Here is a 17,102-nt window from a genome sequence, read left to right on the forward strand (position 1 = left end):
TTTGTTTAAACATGCAATAATGTAATTAAATCTGAACATTAGATAAAGCTAGGTTCAAAATTCTTGTTTCATTTTGTAGACATAAGAGTTAAAGGTTTTTACAGAAGGGGTTTTTGGGATTTCTTTTTATTACTCCATAAATCTGAAAATACTGTCATATTTTTAGAAATAAAATGTTATATAAATGAGGCAAATTTTATATGAACAAACCCTTCTGTACAGGGCCGGCCCGAGGCATAAGCGAACTAAGCGGCTGCATGTCGAGTTTTTATTTTTATTTTTTACACATATTAGATAACTTAAACAAGTAACATAAATGAATGAATGAATAATTCATGACAAGTGAATTCTGATTTTATGATCAATATACCTGGCTACAACTGCTGCTGTGTCTGCCAGCGTTTGAGTCAAGCGCATAAGCTCACCTCGCGTGCATAGACAATTCGTGGGTGGGGAGATTTCTGTGATGAAAATAGACTTCAACTTTATTAATGTGGTTTTAATAATCTTAATAATGTGACCGAGCGTTCGTATAGGGTTCACCTAACACTAACAGAAATAAGAAAATAATAAACGATAGCAGTTTGAAGTCTTCTCCACTTTATTATATTCCACACATCAGATCACTAACTCCAAAACCCCGCGACACTCCAGTACCAAGTGCGCATCTACGGCAAGCCCCGAGGGGAAAAATGCATTGCATGCACACATATACAACTAGCGCCAGTACATAATTATTATTGTAACAGACTTTGTTGGATTCTGTCATGATGCATGTACAATCCAACAAAGTCTGTTACAATAATAATCTATATATTAAAAAATATATATTTTGAGGACAGTTACACCATCAATAATTGTCATTGTTGTTGCTGTTATTATGTTTCTGATTTCTCAGTTTTGTCATTATTTTAAATGATGTAAATAATTGAGAGAGTTAGTAAAAGAGTAAAGTAAAAGTTAAACGTTTTAAAAACAAAAGTGAAAAATGTATGCACTTTCATTATTTAAGTAGCCTATCTATTTTTTTTTTTTTTTTGTAACATTCTATTTTTGATTATATCAAAAAATCATAGAAGTTTGGAATGACCTGTCCCTTTAAACACTGTCTTTAGCATTCATATAGAGATACACAGGTAATCTGCATCCGCAAAACAAACAGGCCAATGCGTGTGACCTGTATGTAAATGTGAGCGAGCGGTCCGAAGAATTGAGAAGGTGCACTTGCCTCAAGGTGATAAAAGTTGAATTGAAGATAGACATGTTCTTTACATGAGCCTTTTGGGAGCTGTAGACTCTCTCAAAGATTGAAAAATTGCCAGTCACCCTTGAGCAAAATGTCTTTCTGTTTTCTTGAAGCTTCTGGTACATCCCTCCTTAAAACCCTAAAGGAGGTAAAAAAAAAAAAAAGCTTCAGAAGAACTTAGTTTCTGGCCCAGATGTATTATTATTATTTTGCACCACAATCGATGGTCATGTTCAGAGCACTGGACCGGTTTGTTTTTTGGTTCAGCGGTTTGGCGATATCCTTTGAGATTTCGCTCCCAGGTTGTCAACCTAAGTACACTTGATAAATCCTCAGAATAAGCAGAAGTGAAGTCCATTTGGCCCATTTCAGTTAATTTATTTCTTTTTGGTTCCAATGCGAAAGAAACTTCCAGAGTGGTGGACCGTAAATTAACATCCGCAAGCATGTGCGGCACCATCTGCCTCTTTGAAATATATTCATCAATTTGGCCAATTAGCAGATTAATTGCTTAATTACTTTGAGGCAGCTGTGTATTTCTCACAAAAATGCCAACAATGCCAAAACGAAGTCGCTTCACAATCTTACTTCTTCCAGAGATCTTTGTTTGGTAGCAGCTGTTATTATATTTCTGTTGCAAAGTGGGTCTATTGTTGAACCAGTTAGCGCGTCGATAAATATAGAAGTTGAATGCACAACAATATGTCTTTGTTGACCCGTGTGGCCTGTGTGTGCTATTTCTGAGGGTAAATGCAGTAACAGCAAATTCACTTTTAGTGCTCTTGACCTAAACTGATGGCTGTTTTTAAACTCCCAAACAAAATCTGCATGAAACGATCCAGTAAGCATTGAGTAAGCAAGTGAATATTGATTTTTATGCTGCTTTGTATCGCTTGTCTTGGCGTTAATGTAATTCACGCAGGCCATTAGGAATGTACAAACTCGCTTTGTACGTCTGTTTGATGTTGGGCGGCAAACTGTGAGTGTGGATACTTTCCTCACTCAGCTAGCATCAAAAGAGCATTTGCCACCAGCATGTTCATTTTTCAGTAGTCTCACTTTCATTGATCTGACGGAAGAGATTTTGTGAGGACGTTTGTAACGACAGGTCACTTGTTGCCTATAGATTGAGGTTAAGTCAGGGGTCTTCACAGGCCATATTCAGTGGCTTTTGACACTCCTGACCAAACCTGAATCTATATGCTGAACGGTATTTGGTGCTAAGTGGCCCGTCATTACAAATGTCCTTACAAACGTCAGATTGTCAATTGAAGTGAAGAATAATTTGAGGAGAGAAAAAAACGTATAACATACCAGTCTTTACCAGACTATACACTCATACGATGCCTTCAAAGATAAACTTTGGGACAAAAGGGAAAACGTACTGAAATTTAAAGCTACATTGTGTAGGATTTTCTCTCATCTAGTGGTGAAATTGTATATGACTACCAACTGAAGATTACTTTTAGCCCCTCCCATTCCAAGGGCGTTTTAACTCCTACGGTGGCCGTATTATTTCAAATCTGCCGGCAGTCGCGAATAATCTCCCCCTCGCATTCGTCACAGTGCCACTGAGTGTAAAAACACGAAAGACGAAGCTTGAATTTACAGGTATGTCCCTCTTTGGCTAATGTATTTTCAAGATGGAGGTGCAACATGGCTTCCGCCATTCGAGCGACTCGCTCGTATGTATTATATATGGCAGATTCTACGCTTACGAGAATACTTGATTAGTTGGTAGAAGTAATTATACATTAATGAGCACATATCATTTAGAAAGAACAAAGTTTTTTTTGCTAAGAATCAATAAAAAAAATTACACAGTGAGCTATTTGAATTTAAACTAAACGCTCTGTGTCTACATATGAACCGATATGGCACAAGCTCCATTATTGCGTGAGTATTGCACCTGAAACTGTCAGCGGTAACTGGTACCTTCAGGATCCTGTCTGAATGTTGGAACAGATCGTCAGACACTTCTTTCAGCCCCTAGCATCCCCTGATGAACACGCACAGGGCTTGTCTTTCTTACTTTTTCTGTGCCTTTCGATCTCTGTCTGTTGCTTTTGTCTCAATCACGCTCTCTTGCTTTCTTTGTGTCTTTGACTGTTCTTTACTAATGAGGTTTTATTGTAGCTATTTCTTTTTGTTCTCAGTGAAGTATTGTTAAAGCATGGTGTCTTTTTCCCTTGGGGCCAGGTATCGCATAACAACAACAACAACTGGATCAGTGCTCCAAACAATAGCATAAATCTTAAACTCACAACCAGAAGTGAAGTATTGTCATGAATATAATATTTTCTGAGGTTTAGGGAGAGAAATAAAGCATGGAAAATAAACTTTTCTTTTCGTAGTGGTGGAAAGATAGATAAATTGAAGAAAGTAGAACACAAAATCCTTGCTGTTTTGTCTCAGCGCACTTGTAGTTCTATATATAGGATGCAATAAAAATTCAAATTCTCTTTTTCTGTCTGTTTCTCTCCGTCTGTCTCTCTCAGGGTGATGATGTTATGACAGTTATCAAAACCAAAGCCCAGTGGCCCGCCTGGCAGCCTCTTAACGTGTAAGTTTCCATCTCTTTTGTACTTTTACATTCATACTGAGGCCCCCAAAAAGTATTTTGACAATTTAGCCACACTTAATGTCGGAATGTCATTGAATTAGCCCATATGACAAAATATAAAACCAAGTGTGACTTTGTGTACGGTAGTGTACGTTTCCAAATCTGTCCATTGTCTTCTCTCTCTTGGGTGAGTATTTTTTAGTGGAAAACAACAAGGTCTGGTTCATGAAAAAAAAAACTCTCTTCAGCACCTGCTGGGTATGTAGATGTTTCTTTCCCGCTCACTAACGAGGCGGTTAATATTTTATGTGCGGTTTTGTTTAGCGAAGGCTTCCGTTTTTTGATGAGAGTAGCATTTCCCCCGCGGTGCTTTCGCGATTGAGGTTAATGGCCTCCCTCCAGCTCCAATACATCAGGACATTCTCTTGACCTATTTTAACACCAGACTGTCAATTACCACAACCAATTTACCCCATGAAGAGGAAATGGAATGGCAGACGCTAATTATTTCTAAGCATAAGTCAAATGTACACGGCATTTTCCACCAATAGGTCACGATATGGTGCCCTGTAACTTTTTTTTAAAGCATTAGATGCAGTTTTTTTTTTTTTGAAATGTTTTGTTTGATAAACTGTTCTCTCACAAAAATTACCTACAGTAGCTTGTATAAAACGGGCAGTTTGGTCACCTCTCTTTGTGTATACATATCTTAATTGACCCCCCCACCCCACCAATCAGGAAACCCAAGGCATTATTAGAAATAATAATAATAATAACATTAATTAATTAATTAATAAATACAAATTTTAAAAAATCTAAATTTATAATATATGAATATAATATACAAATATTATTTAATTATTATTTATGCACCATTGAATACATTTTCTCCTGTTGATCACTGTAAAGCTGCTTTGAAACAATCTGTATTGTATAAAACGCTATAAAAATTAAAGGTGACTCGACATACATTAATTAATTAATTAAAAACGCAAAAGTTTTGCTAGTGAATGCAAAGTTTCTCAGGGAAACGTATAGGTTTGGTGAGCGAACGCAAAGTTTCTCAGGGGAACGTATAGGTTTGGTGAGCGAACGCAAAGTTTCTCAGGGAAACGTATAGGTTTGGTGAGCGAACGCAAAGTTTCTCAGGGGAACGTATAGGTTTGGTGAGCGAACGCAAAGTTTCTCTGAGAGAACGGAAAAGCATCTACGTATTTTTCCTCCCATCTCATATATTTTTTCACCACGTCACTTTAGGTACTCCGTACAATAGAACGTCTGGTTTGTACTGGACATAAGTTCACCAACTTTATTTCTTTAATAGGCAGTTGTCTGCTTAGATACTTCACTACACAATACTGGGCTTGAGGAATTGGGGAAGAAGTAAATTGAGAACATTGAGTCACCTCACCATAAAAACCTTTGCACCGCCTGACATTCCCACATACAGTGAAATAAAGTACCTTGAAGCTTGTTGCATTTAAAACATTGGTCAGGGATATTAGGGTTAAGTTAATCTTACAGGGGTTATATATGTTCTCATTTTCCAATTATATTGTAGTCGTCTCAACCGAGTATCAATTGTTTGCGTTTGTACCTTTTAACTTATTGTACCCTATTCATCCTGTGATTTTATTTTATTTTTGCAGACATTGTGCTTGTCTTTTGGCATCATCCTTGGTTTTGATTTCAAAACATGAGTTTAATTCTCATCTGGAGTGCATCTCTCTCTCTCTCTCTCTCTCTCTCTCTCTCTCTCTCTCTCTCTCTCTCTCTTTCTCTCTCTCTCTCTCTCTCTCTCTCTCTCTCTCTCTCTCTCTCTCTCTCTCTCTCTCTCCCTCCCCCTCTTTCTTCTGCTCTCAAGTGTGGGCTGTGAGAGTCATAAGGTGCTGGTTTCATGATGAATATTTAATATGTGTTAATCAATAGATCCAAGTAACATCTTCACACATGCAGCCTGCTCCGCTCTATTGGCAACAGTTGCTTTGGTGATGGTTTGTTATCAGGGCAATTAGTTTGATTAATTACCATCTGCATGGATTCTAACAAATTATGCCTTAGCGAATAATACATGACACAGACTTCTTGTAAGTGGCACTATGTTTGTGTGCAGTCCTTCCTTTGAAACAACAACTTTATCTTCAGCTGGCTTCATCTTTTCCCTGTTCTTCTCTCAGGCGTTCCGCCCCCTCGGCAGAGTTCTCGGTGGATCGAGCCCGTCATCTCATGTCATTCCTGACCATGTTGGGCCCCAGCCCTGACTGGAACGTGGGATTGCCTGGGGAGGACCTCTGCACCAGGGATTGCGGCTGGGTCCAGAGACTGGTGAAGGATCTGGTGCCGTGGGACGCCGGTACTGACAGCGGGGTCACTTATGAGGTCAGCTTTCATAGAGTGATTACATTTAGAAAATACTGTGAGAACTTTCAGGATGAAAACCATACAGTCAACACATTGAAGCTCATCTCTTCTATCTCATCTTGTCTTCAACTATTATTTGTATGACAAGACTTCAAGTCAGTTGCTTGGTTTGTCTTATTTACATAGATTATTTGTTAAAAGTTGGGCTATTAATATATGATTTATTATTTGAAATATTTAATCACGTTTTATATATTCTTTTGTAGTTAACCATAATACATTCTGTTCCAAAAAAAACGAAATAATAAATTTGCAAACTGTTCAGATAATTAAAAATGATTTAAAATGCAAACACGGACCTTAGTGCAAATGTCAGATAATTAAATAATACAATATAATAATAAATTTCACTATTAAATTATTGCACATTTGTATTGACGTTTATGTGTGGATAGTTTGCAAAATACTAATAATAACTATTGCTATTATTATATTGTTATTATTATAAAAATAATTACAATTAAACAAATTAATGTGCACTCTGATTAGTTCCAATCAGCTCTTTCATCTCTAAACAGTTGTTTGGAAGTCACCCATAACAGAATGAAAGTTATAATGTCACATTTTTTCTTCACTGTGTCCTATGTTGCTTCTAGTGTCAATAACATCTTAATATTTACTCAAGAGCCCTTCAGTGGAAACAGTATTAAGTCTTTGCACATCCCAAATGTTAAGTGGAACCAGTGCTTGACACGCTGCCCCCTGCTGGCACAGCTTAACCGAGCAGTTGGAGCAGCAGTTGGTCTTTGTTTTGCAGCGTTTCTCTGAAGGCGTTGGAGTGGAACGCAAGTAACTGTCAGGTGACCCAAAGTGCAGAGGCAGGAAACAAGGCTATAAATCACTCATAAAGGGAATATTACAGAGTGAATGAATGATGAATATGGAGATAGAAGGTGGGAGGCCCTGGCAGATGGCATTCAAAAGTCTTTTTCTCTCTCCCTCCCTCCCTTCCCTCTCACCCCTCACCCTCCACTTCATATTTTTATCCAAGTCTCCCAATAAACCCAGCAATCCCCAGGAGCGGATTCGACCCCTCACCAGTTTGGATCACCCACAGAGTCCCTTTTATGACCCTTCCGGTGGTCCCATGGCACCCCTCGCCCAAGTGGTAGTGGAGAGAATCGCAAGAAAGGTGATTTTAAAAGGCTTTTTATTTTAAAATGTTTGTTTTAAAACTTTAATGTCTTTTTAGTTTAGAATAATATCATGACAACTCTCAGAAGAGTTTTAGCATTATTAGAGTTTAGAGTATTATTTTATTAAATAATAATAATATTTGTATTATTTAAGGGTGCATTGTTTTGATCAAAAGTGACAGTAAAAGTTTTTATATTGTTAGAAAAATAAATCTAATTCAAATAAATATCTTTTTAAAAACGGCTTTTTATCTTGGTTTTTACAAAAATATGAAGCAGCACAACTGCTTTCAACATTGATAATAATAAGAAATGTTTCTTGAGCAGCAAATCAGCATATTAGAATGATTTCTGAAGGATCATGTGACACTGAAGACTGGAGTAATGATGCTGAAAATTCAGCTTTGCATCACAGGAATAAATAACATTTTGTAATATATTAAAATAGAAAGTACCGTAGTTATTTTAAATTGTAAATTAATCTTTGAAAAACACTAATCGTGCAAATATCAAAATGAATATCAGTTTGTCATAGTGTAAATTGTGATTCCTAAATGCACTTTATATAGAATGATTTATTTTAGTTTTGGGTGTTTTATTTGTTTTATTATAAACTTAATTTATTTAGACAAAGTAATAAAACATTTTAATATTTATCGGTTATTGGCCATAACATTGAGTATGTTTTTAAGGATGTATTAATGTCTATTCCCTGTTTTCTAGCAAAATGGGACTGCTTTTTTTTTTTTTTTTTTACATTCACCGTGAACAGCTGTGTTGTTTAATATTGTTACTGACCCTGAATTGCTGAATCATAATAGTCCATGTGCTAAACAAACTAAAGCAATTGCTTACAAAAATATGTCAAGGCAAGCAGTCGCGATGCACGGAAACTCAGCAATGTTCATAACACATCTGTTATCCTTCAAATGACAGTGTTTGGAGGATTTGATTCTAAAATAATCCATTCTGGAACTTATCGGCATGATCCAGAACACTTAATATTCCACACCAGATGTTTCATCTCTATCTCACAGCTGGGAAGAATCTCATCTCAAGGCTTTTGAGTGGGGTAAAGCGTGGGATTGCCTCTAGCCAGCTAGTTTACAATCATCTGCCCCCGGAGAATCTTTTTTTTTTTTTTTTTTTTTTGCCGGGCTTAGCGTGATAGTGATCAGATGGCAAATGGTGGATCTTATCAGGCGCTGTGATGTTGATCCATGTTCTTCCAATCTGCAGGGAGAGCAGTGCAATACTGTGCCCGACACCATAGACGATATCGTCGCTGATATTGCTCAGGAGGAGAAGGAGGAAGGTGCGTATGGCTACGCTATCTTATCCAATTTGTAGCACCTCATTTAAAAACATAGCCAACGGACAGTTTAATGAACAAGGCGGACAGCAGGTATCTTAGAGTAAACCTCACAATGTCCCTTCTGTCACGGTCAAGTCAAACAACAAGAAGATGAAGAAGAACAATATGCTTTACAATGGTGCACTTCAATTATGTTTGTTGGCTAATGCACCATGTCAGATAATTACCTGTGGTTTCCCTCCAGTTTCTCGTGAGTTTCAGGAATGGAGAGATGAGGCCTGGAATGGACAATGTGGAGACTTCTTTTAAAGCTAAAGAGTGTCAATTCTGCGCTACTAGCAGCCATTAGTCCAGCTCCAAACTTAACCAGTGTTGCTGTCAGGGAATGTTTTGATAGCACCACTGGGAGGAATAAAAAAGGAGACAAGGGCAGAAAGATACAAAGACAAAGAAACGTCCATTTTTTTTCCGCCATCCCCATTTAAAGTGTCACTGCTTTTCATGAACCGTAACCATTTCCCCCTAATGAGTCTATCCACTTCCTTTTCTGCAGGAGACAACACTCCAGAGACGTGCATCTACTCTAACTGGTCTCCGTGGTCGGCCTGTAGCTCCTCCACGTGCGATAAGGGTCGGAGGATGAGGCAGAGGATGCTAAAAGCACAGCTGGACCCCATCATGCCCTGCCTGCACACCCAAGATTTTGAGCCCTGCATGGGGCCGGGCTGCAGCGAGGAGGGTGAGCAAGATAATGCTGCTCTCCAGCTCTCCAGCACATATAAAAGCCTTTGAGGCTGACGGATTTAGAGATCGCTATCTCAGAGCGTGCCGGGAGGGAAGGTGCATGGAATAGGGGGGTGGAAGAGGAAGGAATAAAAATGTTGCATTAATGCATGCATGAAAAGCATTGATTTTTTGTTTTAGTCGGCTCTGAGCGGAGCATGTTATTAATTGATAGTCTTGTGGAGAGTTCTAGAGAAATGATTTCAAGGTTAAGAAAACCTTATCCGACCTCAAACTGCTGCTGTGGAGTTTTATGCTCGCAATCTGCTTGAGCAGACCGAGGTATCGATTCCCTCGTTGGAGAGGTAGACGCTATAAACCATAACCGTAAACTATAAATTGCGGTTTATCGTTTAAAAGAATCAATAGGATGTTTGCACTTTGGTTGGTTGGGCATTTGGGTCAGAGTGTAAAAATCTTGGTAAGTTCAACTGCAAATAATGTTTTCTCGTTTGAGTTGTTGGCTGTCTTACTTAAATCGGTGTATCTATACAACTGTAACTAAGGGCTGCACAATTCATCAAACTAAAATCAAAATTAGTGTATGGCCTCCTGTGACTTTACATGAGTTAATATAGTCTCCGTGCACTGTATGTTCTACAATAGACCTTGTTCAGAGCAGTGCCATGACAGGTGTGAGAGCGAGTCTGTGAGGGATAGTCATTTTTTCAACGGTATTTGCGGTGAAAAGCCTGTATAAAGCTCCTAGATCACTTATTTTCCACAGCTCATGTTGTCTGGAGTTTTTTTGTCTTCTGAAATTTCTTGGAAAGATATTTTTGCAGTGTTTCATCAGCAGTTCAAAAACATATTAAATAACAGTTCAACCCACTGAAGAGATGTATGTCTATATCCCTCTCAGCCTCGCTTTCATTCCCCAAAGATGGCATTGATGTGAATAAGGTCTGTAGGCATTATTCTTCAATGCTACAATTTGAAGGTGTAACAAACCACCTTGCGGTTTTGCAAAAATATATTTTATGGTATAAAAATTCTAAATTTTAAATATTATCATTTTACAATATATTAAAATGTTCTAAATATTACAAATATTCCAATGTTTTCAGTATAATATTATAAATAGTAGTATTGATTTTTTTTATTTTAGAATACATTCTTTTTATAAGATATTTGTATATAACATATATACTATCTAATATAAATATCTTAATTTTTAATATATTAATGTTCTATATAGTCAACATATTACAATGTCTTTAATATGTTTGTATTTTTGTATAAAAATTTTTTTAGTTTTAGAATATTTTAAAATATCTAATTGAACAACTATTAATGATTAATTAGTAGTAGTAGTAATATGCAAAAAATTATATTAGTCTGGATGAAAATGTTCACAACTAAAATGGACCAAAAATAGGTCTGAGTCTACTTTGAAGGACAATGTGAATGCAAAGAGAACCAGATTGTTTTGAAGTCCATTGATTTTAAGAGAAAGCATGGATGTCCTTCAAGACTAACTTTTTCTGTTAACACCAGAACTTTTTGTTGTGCAAAACACGTTTTAACTTTGAGACAAAAGTCATAGTTTGTAGTTTCTGCGGTTCTGCATGAGTTATTCTTGTTCTTTTAATCTTGATATGGAGGCAACTAAAATGTGAGATGTTCTAACACATTGCGGTTCAAATCGCAATATCAAAAAGCAAAAATAACCTCAATAAGACCAAATTGTGCAGCACCTGTGATGTTTTTTTTTATTGCTGTCTCACCAGCTGGCTTGCTGGTGACTTTCTCTCTTTTTTTCTCTCTCTGTCTGTCAATGTATCTGCATCAACCCATCCGTCTACCTCATCTGTACCTCTCCATCCTCTGATCCGTCTGTTTTTCCACATCACGTCTTCATCCTGTCAACTCTGACTGAGGCTTTCAAAGACGCTGAAGGCTGTTGTTTCTCGCCATCGCTCGCTATTGATTAATAGAACCTGCATCGCTTTACGTAGACTCTCCTTTGTTTTTAATTAATAGGCCGTTAAGGGCCTGCATTGATTGATAATCCACCATCCCGTTGACAGGCGTACACTGGAGCCTCTGGGGGGCCCATCAGGGCCACGTTTATTTACAGCTCTTATTAATGATTCACTTAGTTCTGCTTTATTAGGTAGTGCTCGCTGCTCGTCCCAAATGGGGTCTGCAATTCTGCACTGGAGACAAATCTATGGAGAGTCGTCCCAAGTTCATCCATCCCGTCTGATAACAAATCTATTTACAAGCTCTGCCTTAGAGATAATTGGAACAGCTGAGGTGAGATAAAGCATGGCTGGATCGGTCAATTTGATCACAGCTGTCAGCACTTTATAAGGGGAGAAAAGGTGGAAGATATGAAGGATGAACTGTAGGAGGAGGATTGTAATCTCACAGTCCGTCATACATACAGAAAGAGGATTATAGGAGCAGGCCACTGCATCTTATTGTATTGAGTGAGGAGTGAATATCTTTCATATTTTTTCTTCATCATAATAAAATAATAAGATGTGGGCTGTTAATGCATAACCAGCAATATCAAACACACCAGTATATTAATAATATAATAAATATTATTGATAAATTCTACACATTACATATTACATCTGATGCTGATTATAATATTGTAAACTGTAATAATAATAATCACACTATAGTTCATTATTATTAATAATATTATTACATTCTACACATTAAATATTAAATTTGATGTTAATTATAATATAATAAAAAAAATCTGACTATAGTTCATTACCCAATTGCAAACTTAATAAGCTAATAAGTATATTATAATTTAAATGAACATTTGACACATTAAATTTGTTGTTAATTATAATATTGTGTAATTTAATAATATCTCAAAATTTGTGGCTAATAGTATTATTTAATAATAATAATAATTGCAATAAACAGTTTTATGACAATATAGTTCATTATTCTATTGCAAGCTTAAGCTTAAATTCGCACATTAGATATCAAATTTGTTGTTAATTATAATATTTTGTAAATTATTTTTATTTGTATTATTAGTATTCACAATAAACTAATTTGTGGCAAATAATATAGTTTGTTATTATTGTTATTATTATTAAATACACATTACATATTACATTTTATGTTAATTATTATATTGTATAATTAAAAAAATTATAATCACAATAAAAAATTCCTGATACAGTAATATAGTTCACATTTTTGACAAATAATTTAGTTTATTAGCCTGTTGCAAACTTACCATATTAATATAATGTATACCACATTCTCTCAGCCCACTTCATGAGGTGCATCCTGAGATGAATTTAAACAGTAATGAAGTTTGCATCTACTGAATGTTTGGCATCTTTTTGCTCCATTTAAAAACAATTAAATTACAAATATATTTTTGTAAACTCAATGTCCAAAGCATAAATATTTAAATCAAAAGCTTTTTAAGATCATGAGAAATGTGTCAAATGTGTCCATTCATTAATAACCAGATCTCAGAGTATACTTTAAAAAAAAGTTTTGTGACGTACAGTACCTCTCTAGCACATGACTGCGTTCTGTCCCCTAGAGGCGTCCACATGTATGATGTCAGAGTGGATCAGCTGGTCCCCGTGCAGCGCCTCGTGTGGCATGGGCATGAGGTCCAGAGAGAGATATGTCAAGCAGTTCCCAGAGGACGGCTCCAGCTGTACACTGCCAACCGAGGAGACAGAGAAGTGTGTGGTCAACGAGGACTGTTGTGAGTCAGACATATGTTGTTGATGTTTTTATGGACAGTCAGTGTCAAAAGTCTACACCAGTAATGTTAGACACATGTATGTGTGTGTTGTAGCCCCCAGTAGCTGTGTGGTGACCGAGTGGGGTGAGTGGGAGCCCTGCAGCGTGAGCTGTGGAGTGGGGATGAGGAGGAGAGAGCGCATGATGAAGATGGACGCCTCAGATGGCTCTCCGTGTCGAGCGCAGCTGGCGGAGGCCGAGAAGTGCATGATGCCTGAGTGCAGTGAGTATCAATCCAACAACCTCTCATGGGCCAGGCAAGATGTCCTGCTTCACCAGGCTTGATTCATTACCAGAATTCCTCTTTGGGGCTAGTCGATTTCTAATTAGACCTGCTTGTCACTTGCCCCGGGTCGGGCTGCACCAGCCGTTCATACGGTCTCATTTAAATTAAGGCGTCAAGTTCACACTCGGGGCTTTGTAAATACTCGTTGCTAAGTCGGTACTTAATTTGGCTTCACCATTTGTTCTTAAGGCATTTTATTTTCTCTGCAAAGTAATGCGTAGTCGCATAACCTTTATTTATCCAATAATCAGCCTTCAAATTTGTTAAAGGCTGTCCATTTCTGTTTAAACTTGTAACAGTTGATTCTTCAAACTGAACAGTAATTCAGTGTACCATTGCAATAATACATAAATAATAAATAAATGTTATAATAAATAAAATGTAATAAATAGTACATTTACATGTGTAAATATTCAGGAATTGTATCCAAGTTGTGGTATAAATAAATACCTGTTCAGTAGACTGAAAAGATATTCATTCATTTTTATTAAATTCTAAAGATTAAATGTTAAATTTGTTTTTAATTATAATATTGTGTAATTTAACAACCATCCCGACGACAACTTAATAATTAGTATTAATAAATAGTATTATTAAATATGTATATTAATTAAAGGTGCTGTATGGAGTTTTTCTACTAAAATGAATCCATTTTTTATTACCTGTGTGTGAAGGGGTTGTAATCTAACAATAAAATGATCCACTTGGCGGGTTTTACTATTACCTCTGAAAGCAAGTTTCCTATTTCTATGTGAAGTCTCCGGGTCGGATTTGCCGCGAAATCTAGTGACGTGACTGAGACCTGCATGCACGCTCCCGAGCGTCTCGCCTCTCGCCTCGTCTACTGACTTTGCACTCAACAGCGACGACACTGCAACTTTATGACATGGAGTCTGCTAATACCAGGAAATGACTAGCACAACACAGACTCCAACACAAACTCCACATAATAATAAAAAACAAAAGAAAGCACGCGCACAAGCACTCGCTTGTAAACGTATTGGTTGCACTCTGAAACATCACCGCTAGATGCTGCTGAAAACTCCATACAGCACCTTTAATTTATTATATTTATTTATTTATTCTGCACATATAATAATAATAGATTTATATCTGACAAGTAAATGTGACTGGTGAATCAAAACAGTTTTTACTTAAGTTTGATTGATCTATGGTGGATGAGAAAAACATTATGGATGATGGCAAAGTTTTGGTTTCAATACTATTTGCAGTCAATATTTCTGGCTATACAGTAAAAATGTACAAATATGCTCTAAAATAATTATAAAAATATAAAAAGCAGTGACCACTGGTAACTTTTGTAACGCTGTATTAACCCTGTGTGTGTAGACGCAGTGGTGTGTATGCTGTCTCCGTGGTCAGACTGGGGAGAATGCAGTGTGTCCTGCGGTGTGGGCATGCGTTCCCGTCAGCGAATGCTGAAGACGCCCGTAGAGCCCGGCCTGTGTCCAGATGAGCTCGAGCAGGTGGAAAAGTGCATGTTTCCTGAATGCCGTGAGTAATACACACACACACACACACACACCTTTACTTGCTATCTAAATGGGGACATATCAAAGACTTGTAAAGCTAATTCTAAATACTACAGACTAACCCTAATACGTATTTCCGTTTACAAAATTGTCCCCATACTATAGCTGTGTGCATGCACAAAAATACACAAATGGGTGAAATGCTGTCTTTTTAATTGATCCCATTCGTCCTCCAGCCACGGACTGCATGCTGTCGGAGTGGTCAGCTTGGTCTGAGTGCAACAAGTCTTGTGGGAAGGGTCACATGATCCGCTCACGAATGGTCAAGCTAGAGCCTCAGTTCGGGGGCCTGCCCTGCCCCGAGACGGTCCAGAGGAAGAAATGCAAGATCCGCAAGTGCTCGAAAGTCTCCCGTACCAGCGACAAGAGAAAGAGACAGGAAGCTCCAGACAGGAGGAGAGGGAAACAGAGCAGGGATGTTGTGGCAGAGGATAGCTCAGGTCTGGAATTATTTAGTATTTACTTGTTGCAAATTTAGCTCTCTGTCAACAGATCGTTCCTGGAAGCCGGGTTTATGTTAATTGCACACGGATTGTGCAACTCTGAATTTAAACTCAACCTGAAATCAAATTTGACCTATTTTTTTTTACGTGTTCCTGGTTTTACTTTGCATGATTTGTCAGTGGAAGTTAATAGGAAAAAAAACATATTTGTCTTTGCAATCTTTTATCAGAATGTAATAAAATGTAATAATTTGAGGTGGGTGAAAAAACTATATTTAAATGTTTTTGCAAAGGAACGCAAAGTTTCTCTGGGAATGCCAAAGTTGTGAAAGTTTTTTTTTTTTAATGTTTTTGTCCCATCTCATTTTCAAAAAAAAATTGGGATTTTCAGGTTACCATTTGGATACGTCAAGATGATAGTGAAATGCCTTCTTTTTTTTTTACACTTCAATCAATTCCCAATGGATAAAATCAAGTCTTTTTTTTTTTCTTATTGACTTTTCAATTTTACACAGAAATATGTTACATTATGGTAGTAAAATTAGTTGCAAGTTCCAAAACCTAGTAAGCTGCCTACAGAATCACAAATGCACTCTCAAGGCCTATTTTTTTTTTTTTTTTTTTCAGGATTCTTTGATGTATAGAGTTTTAAAAAAACAGCATTTATTTGAAATAGAAATCTTTTGTAACATTATAAATGTCTTTACTGTCACTTTTGATCAATTTAATACACATTGCTGAAAATTTTAATTATTAATAAATAAAAAAACCAACAATATGGATAACATTCCAAATCACGCACTTATGAGGTGACAATAGGATGCATCTTAAAAAGATCCCCGTGTAGGCATCAATGCTTACTACTTTTGGAACAGAGCTAATATTTTTGTTATTGATCAAATTGTTCTCGTAAGCTTCCTGTAAATGCTCTGTATTGGTCCTACGTGAAGCGATCGATACATCACATCTTTTAAAGCTCTGCCACTCTCTTTGTGCCGGGGCATCTCTTACACACACACACACACACACACTGTATTGTCAGCATATGATGAAGTGATTCAGTACGGCCACAGATGGTGATGTAGAGAATGTCCCAGGCTCATTGTACAAGGGAAGTCTCTCTGGTCTCGCTGCTCATTTCTAACACACACACACACACACACACACACACATCACCTTTAACTGTGCTATCCTCATCATCTGTGGAGGACACTGGTAATCTTCATTCTTGACACTTTATTTTGGTCGCCACCTTCTCAAGAGGAAGTTAAACACTCTTGATAACCTCCACCCCCCTTTTTGAGCTTAGACACGAAAGTACACTATTCAAACCTAAATGGTTGTAATTCATGAATGCTTTGGAATTCAGAACTAAGATTGGTCTCTTTTTTTAAAGAATCAAATTCACTGAAGTCAACGCACTTGAAAAAATGAAAGTGTAAAAAAGTTTGTTTACTGTAAAGCAAAAATATTGCACTAAACATTTTTTTATTTAAAAAAATCATCAAAATACATGTTTTTACAAATAATTTGGACTGTACTGTATGTCTCACTAAGTTGTGCTCTAAGTTTAAAGTTGATATCACTTAAACTAAAGGTTGCTGTGGCATTTTAT

The 17,102-nt window shown here is 36.9% G+C and overlaps 1 protein-coding gene across 1 annotated transcript in view; it reads left to right on the forward strand.

The window, feature by feature from the left end:
- Window positions 1-17,102, forward strand: part of spon1b (spondin 1b) — a 58,300-nt gene that overhangs the window by 39,052 nt on the left and 2,146 nt on the right. The window contains exons 7-15 of the mRNA XM_079602851.1: window positions 3,745-3,809; window positions 5,987-6,188; window positions 7,222-7,362; window positions 8,606-8,681; window positions 9,235-9,420; window positions 12,997-13,167; window positions 13,261-13,428; window positions 14,842-15,006; window positions 15,221-15,484. Of these exons, the coding sequence (XP_079458977.1) occupies window positions 3,745-3,809; window positions 5,987-6,188; window positions 7,222-7,362; window positions 8,606-8,681; window positions 9,235-9,420; window positions 12,997-13,167; window positions 13,261-13,428; window positions 14,842-15,006; window positions 15,221-15,484 (1,438 nt within the window). The remainder of the gene's footprint in view (window positions 1-3,744; window positions 3,810-5,986; window positions 6,189-7,221; window positions 7,363-8,605; window positions 8,682-9,234; window positions 9,421-12,996; window positions 13,168-13,260; window positions 13,429-14,841; window positions 15,007-15,220; window positions 15,485-17,102) is intronic.

The sequence above is a fragment of the Phoxinus phoxinus genome (genome assembly GCF_949152265.1).
Source record: "Phoxinus phoxinus genome assembly, chromosome: 25".
Lineage (NCBI taxonomy): Eukaryota > Metazoa > Chordata > Actinopteri > Cypriniformes > Leuciscidae > Phoxinus > Phoxinus phoxinus.